The 25,449-nt window shown below is 44.0% G+C and overlaps 1 protein-coding gene across 1 annotated transcript in view; it reads left to right on the forward strand.

Moving 5' to 3' along the window:
• Positions 1 to 17,403: 17,403 nt before the first annotated feature.
• LOC136307655 (alpha-defensin 1-like) overlaps positions 17,404 to 25,449 on the forward strand; it is a 29,082-nt gene continuing 21,036 nt past the window's right edge. The window contains exon 1 of the mRNA XM_066234248.1: positions 17,404 to 17,555. Within this exon, the coding sequence (XP_066090345.1) occupies positions 17,424 to 17,555 (132 nt within the window). The 5' untranslated portion in view covers positions 17,404 to 17,423. The remainder of the gene's footprint in view (positions 17,556 to 25,449) is intronic.

The raw sequence follows: 25,449 nt of genomic DNA on the forward strand, positions 1-25,449 counted from the left end.
TTCTCTTCCTTAATGGCATCTGAGGGTGGTTTTGTTGATAGTATTAATGAGATTTAATAAAGAATAAAAAGTTAAAAAAAATAACAATAAAAAAAAAATTGAAAAGAGTTGTTTTTTTTAAAAAAAAATTAATAATGAAATAAAGAAAAATAAAATAAAAATTAAAAAAAATGAAATTATTTCCCCCCTCCTTTTTTTCCTCTCCTCTCCTCTCCCCTCTTTTTTGAGAAAATCTTGTGGTGGACTGTGAATTATAACAAACAATGCCTGTGATGGAGGGCCTGAATTGGGGAAAAGTAATAAAGGGGCAAAAAAAAAAAAAGGAAAGAAAAATGAAAAAAAAAGAGCGTATGGACCCACAAAAAGCAAATAAGGAAAAAATTTGGGTCAAGAATGAAATGATTTGCTTTTAGGTGTTGGTTGTCTAAGAATTATGATGAGAGGAATAAGAGGAAAACGGAAAAATGCGGGGACAAATTAAAAAATTACTATTGTATTTAGTGGAACAAGAACTAGATAATATGGAGAGCCAGGGATGAGAGCACTGCTAGTGAGTTAAAAAGGTGAAGTAAAAACCCCCCAAAATGCCACAAACATAGGTTTGAGTCCCAGATAAGATAATTTGTTTGTTATTGAGGTTTGAATGAGAGGAGATGTAAAGGAGAAAGGAAGAAACTAATATAGAGGGAGAAAAGAAAGAGAGAGAAAAAAAGAGGTAACCACTAAAAGAAGAAAAAAGAAAGGAGAGAGAGAGAGAGAGAGTTAAGGGTTTTGGAGTGCAACCCTCATAGAGAGAAAGGAAGAGAAGAGAAAAGATAATGGGAGATGTAACACTTATGGGTAGTGTAGTTCAAGGAGAGGAGAGAGTAAGACCGGTAGAGAGTTAATCGGCCAAATTGGAGGATGAAAAAAAAGTATCAAGAATGAAGATAAGAGAAACAAACGAACAAATATAATAAAATGCGATAGGTTATAAAGTCTGCAGATTATTCTTGATTTTGAGAGGTTATCTTCTTGCTTTTTCTTTTCTCTCTCTCTTCCTGGTCGGTGACTCTGTACCCCGGGTTCTGCCCCTTTGGCACGCTCAGGTAGAGGTTTGCAGTTGATAAGTCTCTATGGCAATGTCATGTATTGTGCTTTAGTCTCGTTGGCAGTCGAAGCTCAATAGCATTTATAGGCTCTGACAGTGAGAGAGTCCGTGTTCCTGGAGCCTTTCTCCTAGTCTTTCCTTCCTTAATTAGTAGCCTGATAATCCAGCTATGGGGTTGCTGCTGCCTCTGCCTGGATAGTAAGAGGCTCAAAGAGCTGGCAACTCCCCACTCTATTTCCACTCAGCACAGGGCTCTGGGTAAGGCTCAGTCAGTCAGAGCTGCTAGCATAATCAGGCGGGCTTTCTGCCCACTCAAAGACCTCTGGCTCTGCCACTCTGTCCGGTAACACAAGCAGGCGCCCACTTCCGGGGCGCTTGGAGGAAACTCTCACTCACTGTCTGCAACCAGGATATCCGGCCAGCAGTCTCACGCTCTGAGTGAAACCCCCAACCGCAGGGAAAAGTTGTAGCGTTGGAATTGAGTCTCACTCCGTCCCCGTGTGCGGCTTTTGCAAGGCGCTGGGGCAGCTTGAGATTCCGCTTTGGCCCACACAAAGGCCCCTGACTCTGCCCCTCTGTGCGATAACACGGGCGCGCACTGCCAAGGCACTCGGAGGAATCGCTCACTCCTTATCTGCGCGCGCAAACCAGGATATGAGGCCGGCCGCGGTTCCCTCTGAGTGAAACACCCTCCAGCACGGAAAATCTCCACCGTTGGAATTGAGTCTCGCTCCGTCCCTGTGCGTGGCTTTTGCAAGGCGCTGGGGCGGCTCGAGATTCCGCTTTGCCCACACAAAGGCCCCTGACTCTGCCCCTCTGTGCGATAACACGGGCGCGCACTGCCTAGGCACTCGGAGGAATCGCTCACTCCTTATCTGCGTGCGCAAACCAGGATATGAGTCCGGCCACGGTTCCCTCTGAGTGAAACACCCTCCAGCACGGAAAATCTCCACCGTTGGAATTAGTTCTCACTCCCTCCCGTGCGTGGCTTTCCCAGGAAGAAATTCTTGCCCACTAACTGCACACCGACCAGGAGACTGGGGAAAATGGCCGCTCTGCTTTTCTTTCTTTGTTTGGGTTTGGTGCGAGTGTTAGCTTGTATTGCCCGGGTTGCCACAGGATCAGATTTTCCTCGGCTTGGATCTCTGTGCCACAGCCTGGTTCAGCCGTTTGTGCTGCGGCGGCCTGGATCTATTCACCCCCTTTGCCCGCCTCAGTTTCTATATTCACAGTTACCAGAGAAAGCCGCCCTGTTTAGGTTAGTGAGGAAGGAGGAGCATTTCTTACTCCCTATTTCCTTCGGGGTTTGGTTATATATTTAGCCAATTTTTCACTCAATCATACCTTTGGGTGTATTGCGAAGCATCTGGAAGCTCCAAGTATAGGTTTTTCTGTTTCTGGTTGAAGATCTTGTTGAGTTTTGGGGGAGATTTATCGGTATCGCTTCCAACCCCGCCATTACTCTGACGTCATCCTCCTAAAGGACCAATCCCTTTATAATTAATCAGAACTCTTAATTTCAAAAATTTTAATCTGTAGTGGCAACCAGTAATTTGTTAAAAACATAGTTATTTTTTGAAGTGTCCTCCCTTTAAGTAGCTATTATTTATAGGTTACTCTATAAGGGTAGGTATAAGCACATTCATTTTTTTTTATTTACCTTGTAGCTTCCCTTCTAGCAAAGGGACTTCTATTTCCCTTCTGTATGACCTACAGCAGCACACGTATCAGACCTTAAGATGACCTGCTCTGGCCTCTCCCTGATTTTAGTTTCCCTCCCTTCCCAAAGTTCAATTATGAGGAGTCCCATGGTGAAGTTCCTCAAGCTTCTGTTATACACAGACCAGCCAGCTTCTGTTTTATGGCTGGAGCAGGGCATGTGGTCCTTCTCAGGGTCCATTTAAAAGTTTGGTGGGATATGTTTGCACCGTCTATGTGGGAGTCTGTAAGGGAACTTAGGGAGAAGGGGTGATATCCTGGCTAATACAATTGTATACTGAGTGAATTTGCGGTGCATTTAGCTTTTAGCAGAACTAGGGGGGTAAATTAGTTCATTTTTCACCAGTATCTACAATAAATTTGTTCAGGACTTTTTTCAAAATTTGTTTTAATTTTTGAGAACTATGAGGCCTGTGAGCACAATGTAATTTCTAATTAATATTGAGTGCATTTCCTGCTAGCTGTGAGACCTTAGATATAAATGCAGGCCCATTATGAGACCTAATATTAATGAGCAAGATAAATCTGGGAATCATTTCATATAGTAATTTCATAACAACTGTTCCTGATGTCTCATTTCTAGTAGAGAAATTTTCTACCTATCCTGAAAAAGTGTCAGTAAAAACTAAGAGGTACTTGTATTCCTGTGTCAGAGGCTTTACTTTAGTAAAATCTATTTCTAAATGTTCACCTGGAAATGTTCCTCTTTCCCTATTTCTTAATTTTTCTACTTTGCTTAGTATTTACTTGGGCACGGACTCAACACTTGGATACAATGCCTTCTGCAATGGAATCTATAACTGGCAAATAATAATTTCCTTAAATAATTCTATTTGCATACCAATACCTAATTTTACTTCAGTTTGGTGAACCAGTTCTTAAAATGGCACTTTGTAATCAAGGTTCTCTTTAAGTTGGGTGACTGGGCGCTGCCCAATGTGGAAATTACAAATTTACATTACTCATTCTTTCTTAATGTACATCTGTGCAACTGCACAGATTATTAGAATATTCAACATGTACTAGTTCCATGGAAAGCAGCTGAATTATAATTGCTCATTTTTAATGACATTTTTATTTACAAAATTAGCATTAATCATTATCTATATGTCATGGAAAACATTTTAAAAAATTACCAAAACTATGCAATTCCTGAAAGTGTTTAAATCTCTAAAATTATTGTCAGAGAGGGGCTTTTCAAAGATGAACGTAATATATTCACAGTCGAGAAGTCAACTAACTGTTTCTAATCTATCAAACAAAATGACTGTTAGTCTAGTCAGCCTACCTCGAAAGGAATGGGATCTTACTCCTACAGCAATAAGATGATTAAGGATAAATCACACAGCCAATGATGCTCGAAAAAAAGTGAAGAGAATTGCAAGTGAGGATGCCAAACTAGAAGCAAAATGGGGCCCTGGCCAGTGGGCTCAGTGGTACAGCAGTGGCCTGGCATGTGGATGTCCCGTGTTCAATTCCCAGTCAGGGCACACAGGAGAAGTCCCCATCTGCTTTTCCACTCTTCCCCATCTTGTTTCTCTCTCTCACTCTGTTACCCTCCTGCAGCTATGGCTCAATTTGAGGAAGTTGGCCCCAGGCACTGAGGATGGCTCCATTGCTTCTGCCTCAGGCACTGAGAAGAGCTCATTTACTGAGTAACAGAGCAACTCCCCAGATGGGCAGAGCATCTTCCCCAAGTGAGCTTGCTGGGTGGATCCTTTTGGAGGTGCATTCAAGAATCTATCTCTATAAATTCCTTCCTCTCAATGAATAAAAAAGTATCAATATGTAAATAACTTTAATATCAAATATGTCTTTTGTCAAGTATAAAAGAACTCTTTCTTATAACTTAATCTAGTTTTTCATACCTCTTTTATTGTTATTGTTAAAATATGAAATGTATGAAATAATAAACTACCTTTGGTGTATCTTTTTTTAATACTTAAAATGGTCATTATAGCAGAGAACTGGTTGTGTAAGTATTTAAATTCCACCACTGCAAATTCCCATGTGAATGTCACCATTCATGGGAACCTTGGTGTTCAGGTCAGGCCCACTATGTCCCTTGTTTCTTGCAATTAGACAGGCCTGGCTCCCAGAGTGAATGAGACTGTCCCCATGTGCTCAAGAAACACAGAATGAGCTTGTTCAAAGGGCCACAAGGTGGGCAGTGCGTTCCAGGAAGTCTGTTCCCACATGGAAACAGCCCAGCCCACATCACATCCACACCACACGTGAGCCCAGAAGCACAGGAAGAGGGGGCTGGTCCCAAGGCAGGGGACAGGGGCCCTGGGGTTTCCCAATCTCGATTTGCATTAGGATGACTGGGTGTACTTGGTGCCCCAGGGACTTTGTCATGGCACAAGGGTTAAATGTACGTTTCATTATTGTAAAATGTACAATTTAATTATTGTGAAGTCACCAGAGGTGCAGCCCACACTGAACCCTACGGGAACTGGGGTCCTTTGTAAGGAGTGAAGCAGAGCTCGCTGTCCACTCAGCTGTGCAGCTCACCGGTGTCACCATGAGGGTCTGCCAGCTCCTGTTTGCTTTGCTCCTTGTGTTCCTGTTCACTGTTCCAGGTAGGAGGGGCTGGCACCAGGGACAGACAGGTGGACCGGACGGGACAGTCTCCCTCTGTGCCCCCAGCTCTCCACCCTCCTTCCCTGTCTCTCCTTCTCTCTGTCTCTCCCTCTCTCCTCCTCTCCCTCTCCTGCTCTCTTCTGTCGTCTACACACACCTTTAGACCAGATAGACTGTCTGAAGTGCTCAGGAGAGCCAAGCTCCCTGTCTCTCACCACGGAGGAGGGTCAGGGCCAGGCAGGGAAATTCCCAGCCTATCCTGATCACCCTTGAAAGGGCCTGCTAGCTGGTAAATGCCACCTTCTCACCGTTCTCCGAGATGAGGGGCTGCTCACAGAAGACACCTCGGTCATGTGGCTTTTCTTATGTATAGAAACATCTGATTTCATTTGAAAACAGAAGTGCACAGTGTCACTATCTCTTTAAACTAATGGGCGGGGTTTCCTGTGACCTAGAGAACTGTGGAGAACAGCAAGACCAGCCTGGACTTAGAGACACTGAGTGGGGGACACCACTGTGCCTTTGTCTTCTCAGCGTGAAGGTGTCGAGGACACGTGCTCACCAGGCTCCTCTTGGTTCAGGGCTTGGAGCTGCCCGTCCCAGTGGCTCTGAACTCAATGCTGACATTTGACTGTCTCCTCAGTGTTACAGGGATCAAATAGAAGGATGAAGGAAGAAAGGAGACAGGAGGGAGAAGTAGTGTGAGACTGAGACATGAGGTCACCAGTTAATACATCACTAATTATTCCGGAAAGCCCATTTTATCGGTTTTCCTCCTGGCTGCATTGCAGCACAGAGCAAAACCAGGGAAGAGCGGGGCGGGGAGGGGAGGGGAGGCAGGAGGCCAGGTAGACAAGAAGGAAGGCAGAGTGACCCAGTAGAGTTGGCATGGGCCGTCCCAGGAAGAGTGAGAGCCGGACCGGGTCGGAGAGGGTTCTCAGGGCCAGAAACATGATCACCATTTTCATCTGTAAGTTACATCGATGTGAAGTCCTCCTTAAACAGTTCTTGGATGTTAAAGAGGCTGCTCAGCTCAAATCCTTAGCTGACAAACAAAGAGATAAAATAGACACCCACCAGCTGTGTCTGATCCAGACACCACTGACCCGTGTGACCCTGACTCAGCAAGACTTTGTGGGGACTGTCACTAACTTGGGGGACTTGAAGTGGCCTTGGACTCTCGTCCATCCGGTCACTCCCCATGGCTCAGACCCTTTAATGTGTTGGTTCTAGAAACATATGGATCCTGTTGAGCCTCAGCCATTCTAGTCTCTGTCCTAAATCTGGATCCTCATATTACATACTGATCTCTTATCATTGTCACGAAACGCCTGCAGCCTTGGGGGTGTGTCCAAGGGACATTGATCATGTGAGTCCTTCCACCACGGGGCTCTGACATGTCTCTGCCTTCTCTGTGTTCTCTGTGCGTCTTGCTCAGTCCTGCAGGCAGAGAGAGGCATATGCCAGCTCTTCCGTTGCTCTGGAGGCAGAAGACGGATAGGCAACTGCAATCTCCAGGGAATGAGATGCTGCAGAAAATAGCGAAGCACCAGCAGAGGATCCTGTCACCTTCAGGAATTAGAGACGTGCCCTCCGGAATGATATAAAATGTAAATCAAATTAAATCACATCTTTTAAAGACAAAGAATGTTGCCTTCTCTTCGTTGTGGTTACTGTGCAGTGACTGACCTGACAGGTCGCTCTCTGAAATCCTTGAGGACCCCTTTCACGCTCCCCGACTAACCTTCAGGGACATCATGCAGGGACCCTCCTGAGCTTTCCAGGGTAATGGTTCCCTCTGAGTCCCCTCTGCTCCCTGAGAGCACCCTGTGTTCTCCTATGACATACGCTGTGTTCATACTTTTTCCTGCCCTGCGTCCCCTGACCTGACCCACACCACCCCTCCCACGGGGGCCTCATTCTTCTGGTCCCCACAGAAGCCCCTCCACTTCAGGGACATCACCTCCGGTCCCCACAGGAAGGGCGGGACCCCTCCCTCCTCTGCTCCGCCCGAGTCCTCACTCCCTTTAGCATCATGCTTCTCACTCTGTCCTGCCTGGTTAACACGTGGTCACCTGCTAATTCTCCGTCTGGCCCATAAAACCTCTACGGGAGTGGACTTGGTCCCGTTCCTTTATGAACTGGTCTGTGAGGGGAAACACGGCCTCGTTAATGGTTACCCTCTGGGTGGCACAGGTGAGCAGGACGAAGTGACTCCCTCCAGCGGACGTGGTGGAGCCAAGTCAGAGGTGTACAGAGCAGCCCTTTGTGAAAGGACAAGTAAACAGGACAGTGTAGCATGGGCACTGACCACCAGAAGGAGGGCAACATGGCCGGCAGGGGGCGTGCCGATGCTGACCCCGCCTGCTGTCTCTTTCCTGGGAGGCTCTGGGACTTAAACCCAGAGCTCTGTGGGGTGCCCTGTCCAAGTCAGCAGGGCTCTGTTTCTCTACATGAGCCCCTCACTCAACACACATAGGGTTCCCCTCTGGGTAGATGCACTTTAGCTCTGAAACCTTCCCCTGAGGGTCCCAGAGCCTCCTGATTGAAGGGAGAATTCAGAGACTGTTCCAATGAACATGTGTTTGTCCAGATAGACTCCCTCGATCTCGGAGCCAAGATGAAGATGAAGCAAGTCAGCAGCTGCTGGTGCAGTACGGAAGGGTGACACCAAAATCCCATAACCGAGACAATGGGCACTCTGCAATATTCTTCACTGAAAATTTATTTAATCCCATGACCAGCCATAGTACATCTGCCTGATTCCTCTGCCTCAGAGGGTCCTGGGCTCAGTGTCCTGTGACAGCTCCCATTTCATGATTGCACTGGGGTGCACTGGGCTCAGGTCACTCCTCAGGCTGAGGAGAGGGGGTGCTATCTGTGTTCTATGAGGATTTCTGCCCCACTGTGGTCTCCCCACTCAACTGAATGGAAGTGAGTCACACCATTGAATTCTGTTCCTGTCTGTCCCATGGGTCATGTTGTCACCAGTCTCTTCCTTATCCACACAAACAATTCTGTGGTCATTTCAAAGAAAATAGTTCATATTTTCAAGCATGAATCTTCTCAAATCCCTCAATAGTTATCCTTAGCTCAGAAATCCTAGTAAAACTGTAGCAAGTTATCTGTTTCCCAGCATCTAAGCTTTCCCTTGACTTCAAAAAGTTATTATTTTACTTCTAGTTTGTTTGTTTTTTCATGATCCTCTCCCTCCTGAATTTCTTTTAGTTACCAACCCTTTGCATTGTGCACCTACCTTTTCATCTCACTGGTTTTATTTCCTTTTTTAATTTTTCCTTAAATATGTTGGGGTGACATTGGTTAATAAAATTAGAGAGGTTTCAGGTGTGGATTCTAGTATACATCATCTGTATATTGTATTGTGTGCCCACCACCCAAAGTCAAGTCTCCTTTCTTCACCATATATTTGACCCCCATTACTTTTCAGTAACACCCCAACAGCCCTTTCGCCCTGGTCACTGTAATACTGTGTCTGTGAGTTTTTGTCTCATTAGTTACATTCTTTCCCATCAGTCACAATATGGATAAGTACGGGGCAGGTATTTATAGCCCTGTCTCACACCTGAGAATAAGAACGGAAGTAACTTGCTCCCACTCATGCGGACTATATGTAGGAAAGGCTTTCACTCAATCTCAAGTGCTTTGGCTCCAAACAACGAGTTTTTATTGACTATTCAACAATTCACCAAAATAAATTTACTTATTAAATTAAATATAAACAACAATGCTTCTTAGTATGACTATGATGCATGCAATACTTGGAACATACTTATACAGAAATATTTTCCGTTTCTTATCTGAAAGTTCAAATTTAACGGGGTGTCCTGTGTCCCGCCTGGCCACCTTGTGTATCTGTCATCATGTGCCAGGTTCTGCGGTGGTGACAGCCACATCAGAATCATAAAAGAGCAAAGTGATCTCTCTGTACAAGATGAAGGCGGGCAGCTTTGGTGAAACATGCCTTTGATTCTTATTTGTATTTTCTTTTTCCCACCACACTTTCTTGTACAAGAAATAAAAAAAATAAAGAGAAAAGTGGAATGTAAAACAATGGGAGGAGGCTGCAGGCACCAGAGAACCCACGGAAGCTCCGTCCTGCCCCCGGACTGCAGGAGTCCGTACGGACACTGCTGCCGACTCTGGGTGCAGTTGAGGGTCCCCCCACAGCCAGGGAGATGCGCCACCACTGACGTCAGTAGAATAAACATGTTGCCACCACTCACACGGGTCCTGTGTCCAGTGTTTTTTAGGGTGTGCCTATGTGACAGGTCACTGAACTGGGCTGCGGGGACATTTTAGTCCTGAGTCTGCTACAACGGCTAAGTAGGTGCCTGATATCCAGCGAGGTGTGTCTTTCCCTGGGCCTCAGTGTCTGCACCTGCACGACTGATACTGCTGTTCTCCGAGGCACCTGGAACCTGTCTGCCCATGTCCATAAACTGGTGGACTGAGGAGAAGAACTTTCAGAGGTCCTGTGTGTGTGTGTGTGTGTGTGTGTGTGTGTGTCTGTGTGCACACGTGCGCGTGTGGTGTGTGTGTATTATTTGTTGAAAAGTCGTTGAGAGTTTGTTCTTGTTTTCATGTCCTTTGAGGGCTCCTGTGTACCTAGCAGTGGCTCTCGGTTGATTACTGAATGGCAAGAGAAACCAGTTAGTCAGGGGTGCCGAGGAGCAGGAAGATTTCAGCTGCCACTTGGACATCAACCCATACAACCAGAACTCGGGGATTACAGAACCCTGCCCACTGTTTCACAGAGAGCCAAGACTCACAGACACGGGGATTACTTCTTCTCTCCAGAGGTACCTTCAAAATTAGCCCGAGTCCTTGACGGTTACTGCCTTACAAACCATGAAATCGTTTTGGGCACAGACAAATTTTAATGGCAAAGCTGAAGCCTTTTGACTAGATGATTGGGAAAGGTGCCTTCAGCAGTAAAGGAGTAGCCCCCAGTTTGAAATACTCAGGGTACAGGTTCTTAGTCACCTTTCTGCTGAGTGACTTTCTTCTTCTAACAGATCAAACTCCCATACACTGCTACTAGGAATGCAAAACGCTAAGTCTGCTTTGGAAGAAAGTTGGGAAAGTGAAACCGATGCTTCTGAAAGTGACACACATGCTTACCAAACGATTCATTAACCCCACTCCTGGGTAGTCACCCTGGGGAAGTCAAAATATATGTTCACAATTAAAGCCTATATGAAACTGTTTATAGGGGATTTACTCATAATTACCCAAAATATGGGAAACAGTACAGATGTCTTTCAATTAGCAAATAAATGGTGGTACACTGTATAATGGAATACTATTTTGCAATGGAAAGGAATGAATGATTGATTCATGCGATAAGACGTAGAATACTACACCACAAAGCTTGGATTTTAGTGTATGTACATTTTTAAAAATTTCAAGTCAATGTAGGTTGAAAATGGGATGCAGATTGTAACAAATAAAATTAGTTTAAGTTTAATCATATGACCACACTAACGGCGGTAGAGAAGAAAGACTGACATAAATTTGAAAACTTGTTCTATATTTTTCAGTAAATGGAACTAGGGATCCTTAAAGAACTCACTGACTTCTGAAAAGGTGAATGGAAATTCAAGATGAGTCTGGAGTATCTTCTAGTGCCAGCAAGGAAAAAAATGTTCCCCCAAACTGTAGCTCACTATGTTGAAAATTCATAAAGAATATGTTAAAGAACTCCCAATGACCAAAGTTGAAACAATTTTTTTAAGGTGAGAGAAGGGGAGAGAGTGAATCAGACTCCCTCACATACCCCAACTGGGATTCACTTGGCAACCTTATCTGGGGTGAATGCTTGAATCCCAAGCTATTTTTAATGTTGAGGCCAATGCTCTAATCAACAGAGCTATCCTCAGTGCCTGAGCCAACACTCAAACCATTCGACTCACTGGCTGCAGGGAGCAAAGAGAGAAAGAAGAGGGAGAAGGAGGATGGAAGAAGCAGATGGTCACTTGGCCTGTGTGTCCTGACCGGGAAATGAACCCAGGACATCCATATGCTGGGCTGATGCTCTATCTACTGAGCCACCAGGCAGGGTTGAAAACGTTATAAAAACAAAAAAGTATGAAAGTATGGAAGTCTAACCCAGAGATAAAAGAAAGAGCCATGTGTCCACACTGAGGTGAGTAATGGAGAAGGGATGACATTTCATTGCACAAAAACGGCCGTGAGCAGACAAAGACCTGATAGAAAAATACAAAATCAACCTCAGAACACCATACTTATAATTTCAGACAAGATCTGCCATTCTTTAAAAAACAGAAATAAAATATCTGCGTAATCTCAAAATATGTCCAAGTTAGTAATTTCAAAAAGAAACTATAGCTTTGCAGAGAAGAATTTAGCAAGAACCGCCTCAGCCAAGAGACTGACCATCTTGCAAAAGTATTTGGCTTAGATGCCAAAATGTAGTAAAATGCACAAACATGTTGGGGGTAAGAAAAAGGACACAGAGCCCACTGAAAGCTCCCCTCCAACCCCCCCCCCCCCCATGGACAATGAAAGTATAATTTGTTAAAAAAAATGACGTAGTATTGGATGATCAATAAAGGTATAAAATATCTGTAAGTCCATTGTGATAATACATGAAGGATTCAACAAATAGAAGAAAAGAAAATCTTTAAGTAATGTCCATCGATGCTCCCTTCAAAGAGGTGAAGGATAACTCTACACCTCTGCTGATGACTTCCTTTCAAAGAGGACAGCATGCATGAGGGAAGAGGACCTGCCCAGTGGAGAAATACCACCTCCAGCAGACGGTCAAGGTTCCAGCATCGGTAATAAGACATGCTGACAGCATGTACTATTCTCTCATCTTGATGTGGTGAGGAGGGCACTTCTTGTCCATGATATTCATCCCAAAATCCTATCACCCAGACTTATCATAAAAAAAAATATATACATTAGGCCATCATAAATCACAGGTTATCCTATGAACTCTCCTAATGGTATTCCTCAAAATTTCCAAGGTCTTTTACAACAAGGAAAGCCTGAGACAGTGCCCAGAGATTAAGGGAACATCATGACTAAATATAACAAGGCAGCCTGGATGGGAGCTTAGGAAAGAAAAAATAAAAAAGGATATGGGTGATAATGAATAAAACCCAAATAAAGTGTGGAATTTAGTTCATAATGATGTATCAACGTTGCGTGATGATTTGTGACACATATCATGGTCACACACGATGCTAACAATAGGGGAAACTGGACGCAGGTGTGGAGAAACTCTGAACTAGTCACACATTATATAACAGGGACCACCGAGCATGGAGACAGTAAGGCTAAAATCACGTGGAAGGGACTGAAAGTCTGAACAAGGAGGAGTCTGACCCTGGGTTCCCTTCCCCAGCTCGCCCAGCTCTCTCCCCACCTCTGTTAATGGTGGAGAGTTTTCTTTCAGAAAGGCTGAACCAGAAAGGTTGTGGACTTGGAACCCTGGGCAGGGCTGTGTAGTCAATGAGGCTCTGATCTGCAAACAGATGAATGAGAGGAAAATCTATAAAGGGGAAATCGCCAGCTTCCTTACTGCCTCAGCCCTCAGGACCCTGGTGCCCCATCCATTGCTCTCCTGGCCAAACAAAGTCCGAGACACAGACAGCTTCTCTGTCGGCCACAACCGGAGGTCTGAATGCTTGTCACGGCGAAGTTTATGTTCATGATAAACTAGGCTCAACATTTACTATGTAGACTGCTGATTTATAATCCAAGTGAAATTTATAGCCTTATCAAGCGTGATTTCAAACACACAGAGCTTATCAAGGAGGAGTGGGACCTGAAGCTGGAATGGGGACACTTGGATAAATTTTGATAATTATACATACCTTGAACTCCCAGTTCCTTGCATTGTGTGCTGATGGAAGCCTCCTCCTCAGGCTAAGGATATTAGCCTGCAGAAGTCTCTGTAATGACCTTACCTGGTGCAGATGCCTCAGCTGAGGAGATGTAGGGTGTTTCTGAAGACACACCTGGTCAGTGCCTCACTGCATCTAGAATGGGGTCCTCAAACTTTTTACACAGGGGGTCAGTTCACTGTCCCTCAGACCATTGGAAGGCCACCACATACAGTGCTCCTCTCACTGACCACCAATGAAAGAGATGCCCCTTCTGGAAGTGTGGCGGGGGGCCAGATATATGACCTCAGGGGGCCACATGAAGCACACAGGCCATAGTTTGGGGATGCCTGTACATGGCTAGACAACAATCTGAAAGACTGCAGGTCTCACCGTGAAGAGGTGCTGTGCACATCAAAAGAACTGCAAGGTTTTGCAAATGTTGGACCAATTCCTATATTGTTTGAAATCATTCTGAGAGTGTTAGAACAGAAAGGAGACAACAGAGCATTGGACTGGCCCAGTATATGGTTGTGTATATAAACATCAGTGATTCTGGCTTAAATAATTTAGCTAAGGCTGCTAGGAGTGGTTTGGAAGGATGCTTGGTTAACTTAAACATTAATTTAGTGACAGGTTAAAGAAATTTGAGCTGTCAGGGTATCTGAAATTTACCTCAGAGAAAGAATCGAAAGACATAGGATGGGATGTTGGAATTGATTCATCACCTGTGACCACAGAGGTTCACTCTGACTGACCCCTGCAAGGGCTCAGAGGACAATCTATTCAGAGACAAACACATAAACAACTCATTAGTGAGGGGAGCCCCTAATGCGTGGAAAGTTCCAAAGTGCTTGTCGTCTATAATCTGGGACAATGGGAAATCCCACCACTGATGTCCTGAGGAGGTTAGACTATCAAACACCAAATGGCAATATTTAATGGCCTAGATAATGTAATACTCTAATAAGTTTAATTATTGAGTTAAAATAATTAATAAGTGTAATAAATTCAATTATTGTTAAGGTAGACATGATCATTGCAATAGACCTCAGGGTTGGTGTGGTCATCAGAATGGCTGTCACCTCAGACGTGTTTGGAAACTTTGAATTGACTATGGAGTCGTTAGAATAGAGAGTGGAAGCTCCCATAGGCTGTGTCTCCATCCGGGGGCTTCGTGGCATCTCCACCGTCCAGTCCTCTCTCATCTCCACTGCTCCTCTGTCTCTGCCGGAAGCCTGGCCCCTGTCCATCCTAATGTCTCATGAATCATTCTCTCCATTCTTGACCTCTCCTTCAACCTCTCGGCAGGGACCCCACTCCTGGAAACCTCCATCACCCAATGAGTCAAACAGAACGGAAACCGGCTTCTCCTCACTTTCCACCTCCAAGCACCAGCTCCTCACGCTTCCTCTCCCAGGTGTTTAAAAACTAACTTCTGCTTGATGTCTTTGTCAATGCTTAAATTCCCACCCTTCAACTCAAGCATATACACTTTAATTATTGCATCGTAACTGAAATGGCCTGTGGATTTCTAGCTTCTCCGTCTCTCCTCCACGCCTTCATTCTACATTCTTCAATGTTCCCCTGCAGCTGTAAAGACAGGGTTAAATTTTCTTTCAGGTATAAAGTCCTCCATCCATGGACCACACTTTCTCTGCCTTCATCTCTCATCACAGCCCACCCCTCACCTGATGGAAGTCATGGTTCTGACATGGTGCCCTTGCATGTGCTGTTCCCTAATTATCAGCACACATGTGCCACTGTCTCCTGTAACTCTTCCTGGCTGAGTCATCCTCATTTTATTTAAGACTCAGCTCATAGTCACCTCCCTGAAAAGACATTCCAAATGCACCAAACTTGAATAATATATTCACATTAGTGTGTGTCTTAGCAGAAGAATCCACACCCTCCAGCTGCCTCTACAGTTCCCAGCACAAGGCGGGTGGTCAGCAGGTGTCAGCAAAGTAAATGAACCAGTGAATAAAGAACAGGGCATCACATGGACTTGGCCTTCAGAATTAATTCAGAGTAGACACGCTACACGTGAACTCTTCAGTGTACTTAGCACGGGGCCGCTACATGGAAGGAGAAAGCCTCGGCTCACTTGTTCTCTCCCAACAGAAGCTCCCCCAGGGCACAGCCCTGGCATGTGGAGTGTGCACTTCTTCTTCCTCCGCAGGCTGATGCTCACGCTGGAGTCACAGACCCGTGCATGTCACTGTGCCACTGACCTGTAGAGAGACCGAGAATGTTTGTTCTGGGAAGAAAGCCTCAAGCTCCCTGTGCAAGAAAGAAAAAAATTTTATCCAATCGAGGGGCCCCAACCTCACTGCTCATGAAAGTACTCTGTCGGCCCTGGACTGTAACTCAGTGGATAGAGCGTTGGCCCAGAGTGTGGACTTCTTGGGTTCAATCCCCTGTAAGGGAACACAGGGGAAGTGACCATCTGCTTCTCTCTGTCTTCCACTCCTGTAGCCAGTGGCTCAACTGCTTTAATTGTTGGCCCTGGTGCTGAGGTTAGCTCTGTTGGAGCACATCAGCCTCAGGTGCTAAAAACAGCTCAGTACTCAAGCATCTGATGATGTTTCCAGTTGGATCTCAGTGGGGGGGGCATGCAGAAATCTATCTCAGTACCTCCCATCCTCTGGAAGGAAGAAAGGAAGGAAGGGCCTTAGTATATCTCGTCCTCTGGAGGAAAGGAAGGAAAAATGTAAAGGAGGAAGAAAAGGAAGAAAAGAAGAAAGGAAGGAAGGAAGGAAGGAAGGAAGGAAGGAAGGAAGGAAGGAATGTAAGAAGGAAGGAAGGAAGGACGGAAAGAAGGAAGGGATGGAGGGAGTGAGGGAGGGATGGAGGGTGGGAAGGAGAGAAGGAGAGACGAAGGGAGGGAGGGAGGAGGAAAGAAAAGAAGAAAAAAAGAAAAAGAAATAAACAGAGAAAGAGCAAAGGAACGAAGGGAGGAAGAAAGGATGGAAGGAAGGAAGGGAGGAAGAAAGAAAAAAGAAAGAAAGAAAGAAAGAAAGAAAGAAAGAAAGAAAGAAAGAAAGAAAGAAAGAAAGAAAGAAAGAAAGAAAGAAAGAAAGAAACTCTAGGATGTTACAACACCATTCACACAGGGACATGGTCCTGTGTGTGCTGCTGGAACAGTGTTCGGGTACTGCCTGGGGTGAGGAAGGACACTCAGAACACGGGGACCCTGGTGGCTCTTGCAGAGCAGGTGGAGGGCTGGTGCAGGGAGGGGGACCGACAGTCTCACTCATCACTCAGCAGCATTTTGAATTTTCTTTTTAGAGCAAGAATTACTTTTTTACTTTAAAACATAAGAAATTTCAGAGGCAGGTAGCAAGAACTTGGTTGTGTCATCTACTTTTCCAAAGGACACAAGTCATTATATGACATGCTTAAATCCTACTGACTTCTGGAAAGGAACCTGTCTTTCAGCTTAACTCTGACCAAGTCCTTCGTTCGTGTCCCACGGTGATCACTTCACCACAACCTGTGCCTCTGTTCCCTCCACTTCAGGAGCCTATCCACCCAGGACCTGAAAACCTCCCCCAGGGGGAAGTGATGACCCTGAGCTTGAAGAAAAGACACTTCACTACATTGGGTTGATGTAAGGTTTAGTGTAAGGTTTGGGGCTTCCAAAAATGAGCAGGGCCAAACATCAGACACAAAAGAACGTTGTTCCCTGTGCTCACTGAATTAGATCTCTATTCCTCTCTATTCCTTGTCCTCTTTGAACACTAGAAGGTAAATACCCAAGCAGATTGCACACAGGACACACACCAGGTCCTCATCATCACTATCAACATGAAAGAAGTGGGGACATGTGCTGCCACCAAGGGGCAGGGATTGAAGCATCAAAGAGACAGGGAGGCCCAGTGGCCCTGGCCCCAGTCCAGCCAGTGGCCCCACTGCCCTCACTGAGGTGGTCACTGAGCCCTGCCCACCCCACTATAAGTGCAGGCTGGCTCTGCCCTCCCCACCACTCACTCTGCCCTCCCACTGGACCCACACCTCCAGGGACTCTCAGCCATGAGGACCCTCACCCTCCTCGCTGCCCTGCTCCTCCTGGCCTTCCAGGCCCGGGCTGAGCCCCTGTGGGAGACAGCTGACCAGGTGCCACCCAGGACCAGCCTGAGGCCAAGAACCAGAACATGGCCATCTCCTTCACAGAAGAGAAAGTCATTGCTCAAGAAGCTTCAGGTGACACCTGCCCACGTGCTACAGGGTCTGACCCCATCAGAGGGCCTGTCAGAGGGGCGTGGAGTCCAAGCTCACATTCTAAGGTGAGTGATGGTGGGAAATAAGCAGGCATCACTAGGGGAGAGGAGGATGGGGGTGGGGTAGAGAATGTGACATGTGACCTTTCACCTTAACGCAGCAAGTATTGTCTGTGGCAATAGATAGGTCACTTCTCAGTGTCTGTCCCTGAAACTGGCTGTGCCTCTGCTCCCTATGCCCGTGTCCACTGTGCCTGACCCTCCTCTTCCCTCCACAGGCCTTGAGAAAGGAGGCAGGTGCACGTGCCAACGTGGCTGATACTGCAGGGTTAATGAGTCTTGTGCTGGGAGATGCACTAGCTTTGGTAACAAATACAGGCTTTGCTGTCGCGATACTTTGTGAACCGAGACCACAGCTCTGTGACGTTCCTCTGAAGACCTGACACAGCGTCTATCTGTGCACCTGCACCTTCTCTTCTCTCTCTCCATAATAAACTTCAAGCATAAACTCACTGTGTAGCTTTTGCCCTCTTTCCATTATTCTTTTCTGTAATTGATTTTAATTTACTATGTTTACATAGATTCTAGTGTCACCCTGAAGGCATTGCCCCTTCCCCAGATTCCCCTCAACATCAACCTACCCCCTTCCCACAGTGCCCTCCCCCCTACCCTTCAGGTTTATCCCATCCTATCATCCCCCTTCCCTCTGTCCTCTTTTCCTCTGGACCCTTTGATCCCTCCTTTGTCTCAATTCTGTTCTCAGTTCACATTGTTCATTGGATTCCTCAAATGAGTGAGGTCATATGATATTTTTCTTTCTCTGCCTGGCTTATTTCACTTAACATAATAGTTTCCAGGTCCATCCATGTTGTCGCAAAAGGTAAGATTACCTTCTTTTTCATGGTCCTATATTATTCCATAGTATATATGTACCACTGCTTTTTAATCCACCGTCTGCTGAAGGACACTTGGGCTGTTTTCAGATCTTGGCTATTGTGAACAATGCTGTCATAAACATGGGGGTGCATTTCTTCTTTTGAATCAGTGATATGTTGTTCTTGGGATATATTTCTCTAGAGGGATGGCTGGGTCAAAGACCAGTACCATTTTTTATTTTTTGAGGAATCTCCATACTGTTTTCCACAGTTGCAGCACCAGCCTGCATTCCCACCAACAGTGCAGGAGGGTTCCCTTTTCTCCACATCCTCGCCAGCACTTGTCCTGTGTTGTTTTGTTGATGAGCGCCAGTCTGACTGGTGTGAGGTGATATCTCATTGTGGTTTTAATTTGTGTTTCTCTAATGATTAGTGATGTTGAGCATTTTTTCATATGCCTATTGGCCATTTGTATTTCCTCTTTGGAGAAGTGTCTATTCATTTCTTTTGCCTATTTTTTGATTGGATTGTGTATCTTCCTGGTGTTGAGTTTTACAACTTTTTTTTATAAATATTGGTTATTAACCCCTTATCAGATGTATTGTCCAATAAGTTCTCCCATTGTGTGGTTTGTCCTTTTATTCTGTTCATATTGTTTTTAGCTGTGCAAAAGCTTTTTAGTTTGTGATGGTCCCATTTGTTCATCCTGTCTTTATTTTACTTGCCTTTGGAGATAAATCAGCAAATATATTGCTGCAAGAGATGTCAGAGAGCTTATTGCCTATGTTTTCTTCTAAGATTTTTATGTTTTCACAACTTACATTTAAGTCTTTTATCCATTTTGAGTTTATTTTTGTGAACGATGTAAGGTGGTGGTCTAGTTTTATTTTTTTCAGGTAGTTGTCTAATTTTCCCAACACCATTTGTTAAAGAGGCTGTCTTTACTCCATTGTATGCTCTTACCTCCTTAGTCAAATATCAATTGTCCATAAAACTGTGGGTTTATTTCTGGGTTCTCTGTTCTATTACATTGATCTATATGCCTGTTCTTATGTCAGTACCAAACTGTTTTGAGTACAATGGCCTTGTAGTATAACTTGATATCAAGAAGTGTGATACCATCCACTTTATTCTTCTTTTTCTAGATTGCTGAGGCTATTTGTGTTCTCTTTTGGTTCTATATAAATATTTGGAATATGTGTTCTTTAACTTTGAAGTATGTCACTGGTATTTTATTAGTATAGCATTGAATTTATAAATTGCTTTTGGTAATATAGACATTTTAATGATGTTTATTCTTCCTAAACATGAGCACGGTATATGCTTCCACTTATTTGTACCTTTCTTGATTTCTTTTTTCAATGTTTCACAATTTTCTGAGTACAAGTTTTATTTAATCTCATTGATTACTTTTGCTTTAGGAACTTTAGTTCTTTTACTGCAATAGTGATGGAGATTAATACCTTAATTTCTCTTTCAGACAGATAATTGTTGCTGTATAAAAATGCCTCTGATTTCTGAGTATTAATTTTTTATCCTGCCACCTTGCTGAATTCATTTATCAGGTCCAGTAATTTTTTTGACTGAGACATTAGGCTTTTCTATGTATAGTATCATATCATCAGCAAATAATTAGAGTTTTACTTCTTCTTTTCCAATTGGATGCCTTTTATTTTTTCTTCTTGCATGATTGCTGTGGCTAGGACTTCCAGGACTATGTTGAATAAGAGTGGTGAAAGGGGCACTCCTGTCTTGTTCCTGATCTTAAAGGGATTGTTTTTAATTTTTGTCCATTGAGTATGATGTTTGCTGTGGGTCTGTCTTAGATGGCCTTTATCTTGTTGAGGTATTCCCACTTTGCTGAGAGTTTTGACCATAAATGCATGTTGGATCTTATCAAATGCTTTTTCTGCATCTTTTGATATTATCATGTGGTTTTTCTCCTTCCTTTTGTTTACGTGCTGAATCCCATTGATTGATTGATTGTGTTTCATACCACTGTATTCAGAGTAGATGCTTGATATGACTTCAATCTTCTGAAACTGGTTGAAACACATTTTGTGATCTATCCTAGAGAATGTACCGTGAGCACTTGAAAAGAATGTATATTCTGCTGCTTTACTGTGAATGGTTCTGAGGATATCTATTAAATCCAGTTGACCTAGTGTGTTCTTTAAGTCTGCTGTTTCTTTGTTAATTTTTTTCTTAAGCATCTATCTAGTGATGTTAGTGGGTATTGAAATGCCTTACTTTTATAGTATTGCTATTGCTCTTGACCTTTATATCCATCAAAGTCTGCTTTATATATTTAGGTGCTCTTATATTAGGTGCATTGATATTTATAATGATTATGTCTTCCTGTTGGATTACTCCCTTTATCAATACGCAGGGAAGGTCTTTATTTCCTAGTATAGCCTTTGTTTTAAGGTCCATTTTGTCAGATAAAAGTATTGCTATCTTAGTTTTCTTTTCATTTTCATTTGAATGCAATATTTTTTCCCAAAAGTTGACTTTTAGGGTATGTGTATGTTTTGTTTTAAGGTGTGTCTCTGTAGACAGCATATGTGTTGTTCCTGTTTTCATATTTACGCAGCTTTCTTATGTGTTTTGATTGAATCATTTAATCCATTTACATTTAAGGTTATTATGTATATGTAGTTGTTTATTGCCAATTAATTCTTTAAATCTACATTCCTCTTTTACTATATTTTACCCCTGTGTTCTGTATGCAACAGGCCCCTTAACATTTCTTGCAGCATTGGTTTGGTTATAATGAATTCCTTTAGTTTATTTTTGTTTGGGAAGCTTTTGAGTACTGGTTCAATTTTAAACACTCACCTTGTTGGATAAATAACTCTTATTTGTAGGCTCTTGTTCTGCATTATTTGGAATATTACATGCCCTTCCCTTCTGTTCTCAAGTGATTCTGTTGAGTAGTTCGATGTCATTCTTCTGGCGACTCCTTTGTAGGTGATTGACATTTTTTTTCTCTTCCAGCTTTTAGTATTTTTTCTTTATCTCTGAGCTTTGGTATTTTAATTATGATGTGTCTTGGTGTAGGTTTCTTTGGGTTTCTCTTTAATGGAATTCTGTGTGCTTCTTGAACTTGTGTTACTTTTTCCTGCATCAATTTAGGAAAGTTTTTGCTATGATTTCTTCAAACAAGCTTTCTATACCATGTTCTTTCTCTTCTTTTTCAGGAACCTCTATGATGTGGTGGTTGTTTCTCTTTCAATTGTGACAGAGCTCTCTTAGAGTTTTCTCAGATTTTTTGAGCCTCTTTTCTTATTTCTGTTATACTTCTTTGCTTTTGTTTATCTAGTCTTTTAAATTGCTGATTCAATCCAGCCTGCTTTTAATTGCTTCTAGTGTAGTCTTCATTTTTGATATTGTGTGTGTCATTTCTGACTGGTTCTCCTTTATTATTTCTATGTCTTTTTTGTTGCTTGTTATCTCTTTTTTTAAATCCATATTGTGTAAATCCATAGTTGCTCTACAGTCTTTGAGCATTATAATATTTATTATTTTAAACTCAATATCTAATAATTTGGTTATTTCCATCTCACTTACTTCTTTTTCTTGGGGTTTCCTTTACTGATTTATTTAAATTACACTTCTCTGTCTTCCCATTTTGTTTGTGTAGACACTCCTCATTTTTGTGCATTGTTTGTGAAGTTGGTTAAGTCTAGGTTTGGTGTTTATGTTTCCACTCTCTCCAAAAACTACAAGAGCACTGACACACAGAAGACTGGGCTTTACAAATGGTATAGGGGAAGAGACCAAACTCACAAATGACCGTAGATTTAAAATCACAAAAAAAAGGAAAATATTTTTGTAAACAAGAGAAAGAGCCAAAGGGTAATGAAAGACCATGCAAATATTCCACAGCCCTTGGGACAGAGTGACAATTTCCTGAATGTATTAATAAGCACTATAAACCAAAGGAATAAATCGACCAAGTATTCCATTTCCCAAAACTGATACCAAGAAGAAAGGATATTCAGAGAAAATAAACAGAAGCACTTCTTTGATGTGGACACATGTTCCCTTGTGATTCAGGAGAGACACAAAGCCAGGACTTCATCCATGTTCCAGGTCTTAATTGTCACACTGGGAAAGATGTCAACCTCACAGTTCAGGTAGCAGACTGATATCCACCACGTCTGGCCCCAGGGTCCCCACCACCAGGGTTTTCAGAAAGTCAGGATCATGTTATTTACAGCTCACAGTGATTGGCATATAGGCAGCACCAGATGTGGAGGACGAGCCTCAACTTGGGTCTCAGAATGAGCATCTCTCATTGCCTGGCTATGCCATCCACATGCAGTAACTGTCCTTCCCATGGGCAGAACAGAGCCACAACAAGTCCAGCTGTTTCCATCATCCATGTAGAAATAAAGAGAAAAAATATAAATCTATAACACAGCACAACTATAAACACTGACAGTAATTCATTTATTTTTTAATAATGGCTCCAACTCAGAGGTTACAGTTTATTAGTTTGAACACTGTTTAATGGTCATTCTGAGCTGCATGAGGGTCTGAGACATTCAGTGTATTTTTACAAAGCACACTGCTGCCCAGAGCCCTGGAAAATTGAAAAAAATGAAGTAATTGACAGATCACAGAGCCTTTTAAACACCGCCCACTGTGCATGGACAGCAGGTGGGCTTATATGTTTTAGTGAGTGATGTCGAGAGGACCTATGTAGAGGATGATACATAAATGTCTCTTAAATGTACAAGATGTGTTACTTTGAACCTACATTCTACTAGGAACATTTCTGTAGAAGACAGAAATTAGGAAGATGATATTCAATGCACTTATGGTTGTATGTGAAAATAGTTAGCAATATCCAATCTGTCAGAATTTAGTGAACAATGAGGGACCACTAAAAGTTGACATAGAAACACCTAGATTTTATAATGTTTTTCACACAAAAATGTTGTCCTGTGTGCATTGCTGTAACAGTGTTAGAGGTAAAGCCTCAGATCAGGAAGGACACTCAGAACACGGGGACCCTGGTGGCTTCTGCAGAGCAGGTGGAGGGCTGGCACAGGGAGGGGGACAGATAGTCTCACTCATCACTTAGCTCCCTTTCAAATTTTCTTTTCTGGCAAAAATTACTTTTCTAATTTAAATATCAGAAATTTCAGATGCAGGTTGCAGGAACTCCATTCTGTCATATATTTCTCCATAAGGACACAAGTCATTGGAGAGTAGTTTATATGATATGTTTAAATCTTACTGATGACAGGCAATTAATCTCTCTTTTAATTTAACTTTGACCAACTGCTTCCCTCCTGTCCCTCTCTGATTACTTCACAGAGGCTGAGTCACTGTCCCCTCCTCCTGAGGAGATCACCCAGCCAGAACCAGCCAACCTCCCCTACAGTCCTTAAACCTGGAGAATAAACTCTCTACTCCAATTGGGGAAGATCTGGTCCCAGGTCAGGGCCTCCAGAGATGAGCAAGTCTCCACATCTGACATAGAAGAATGTTGTTCTCTTCTCACTGAATGAGAGCTCTTGTCCTTGTCCTCTTTGAACATTAGAAGGTAAATACCCAAGCTGATGGCACATGGACACACACTAGGTTCTTGTCATCACTATCAGCATGAAACAACTGTAGGCACTGAGCCCATGGACGCATGCTGCTATGAAGGGGGGGTACAGGAGCATCAAAAAGGCTGGGAAGCCTGGCGGTCCTGGTCCCAGGCCATCTAGAGGATTTTCTGCACTCAGTGTGCTGTGGTTGCTGTACCCGCCCACCCCACTCTAATTGCAGGCTGGCTCTGCCCTCCCCCCCACTCACTGTGCCCTCCCACCCAACCCATACCTCCAGGAGACTCTCAGCCTGGAGGACCCTAGCCCTTTTCACTGCCCTGCTCTTCTGGCCTACCAGGCCTGGTCTGAGCCCATGCACGAGACAGCTTACTAGCTGCCCCCTCAGGACCAACCTGAGGCTAATGACCCTGATATGGTCATTTCTGTCATAGACGAGGAATATGTCACTCAAGACGGTGCAGGTAAGACCTGCCCACGTGCTACAGGGTCTGACCCCATCAGAGTGCCTGTCAGAGGGGTGTGGAGTCCCAGTTTACCATCGGGAGTGGGATCAGGAGGGAGAGAAGCAGGCACCAGGAGGGGAGAGGAGGATGGGGGTGGGGACAAAATGAGCACTGATGTGATGGACTCTCATCAGAGACAGTCATTAGTTGGTGTGACTAACACACAGTCAGCCAGTGCTTGTGATTTACACAGACACAAGACCTTTCACCCTAACCTGGTAGGTATTTTTTTGGCAATAGATAGGTCACCTCTGAGGAGATGTCCCTGGTACTGGCTGTGCCTCTGCTCCCTGTGCCCATGTCCACTGTGCCTGACCCTCCTCTTCCCTCAGCAGGCCTTGAGAGAGGAGCCAGGTGCACGTGCCTACCTGGCCACTTCTGCAAGGTTAATGAGTCTTATGCTGGAAGATGCACTACCTTTGGTGACAAATACAGGCTTTGCTGTTGCGATACTTTGTGAACTGAGACCACAGTTTTGCAACATTCCTCTGAGACCTGAAAAAGCGTTGATCTGTGCACCTGCACCTTCTCTTCCTTCTCTCTCCATGATAAACTTCAAGCATAAACTCACTGTTTATCTTTTTCCCCTCTATTATTCTTGTTAGTGTGATGCACTTGCATGAAAAATTCTGTCCTGCATGGTCAGCATTAAATTAGCAGTCCTTTTAATCCTGATGATGAATTATTTGAGCATCACACGACAATAAAAAACCAGCAAAAAGGACCATGATCCTTATTTAAGAAATCTTGGCCCTGGCCGGTTGGCTCAGCGGTAGAGCATCGGCCTGGTGTGCGGGGGACCCAGGTTTGATTCCCGGCCAGGGCATATAGGAGAAGCGCCCATTTGCTTCTCCACCCCCCCCTCCTTCCTTTCTGTCTCTCTCTTCTCCTCCTGCAGCCAAGGCTCTATTGGAGCAAAGATGCCCCGGGCACTGGGGATAGCTCCTTGGCCTCTGCCCCAGGCGCTAGAGTGGCTCTGGTCATGGCAGAGCAATGCCCCGGAGGGGCAGAGCAT

This window comes from Saccopteryx bilineata, chromosome 6 (genome assembly GCF_036850765.1).
Source record: "Saccopteryx bilineata isolate mSacBil1 chromosome 6, mSacBil1_pri_phased_curated, whole genome shotgun sequence".
Lineage (NCBI taxonomy): Eukaryota > Metazoa > Chordata > Mammalia > Chiroptera > Emballonuridae > Saccopteryx > Saccopteryx bilineata.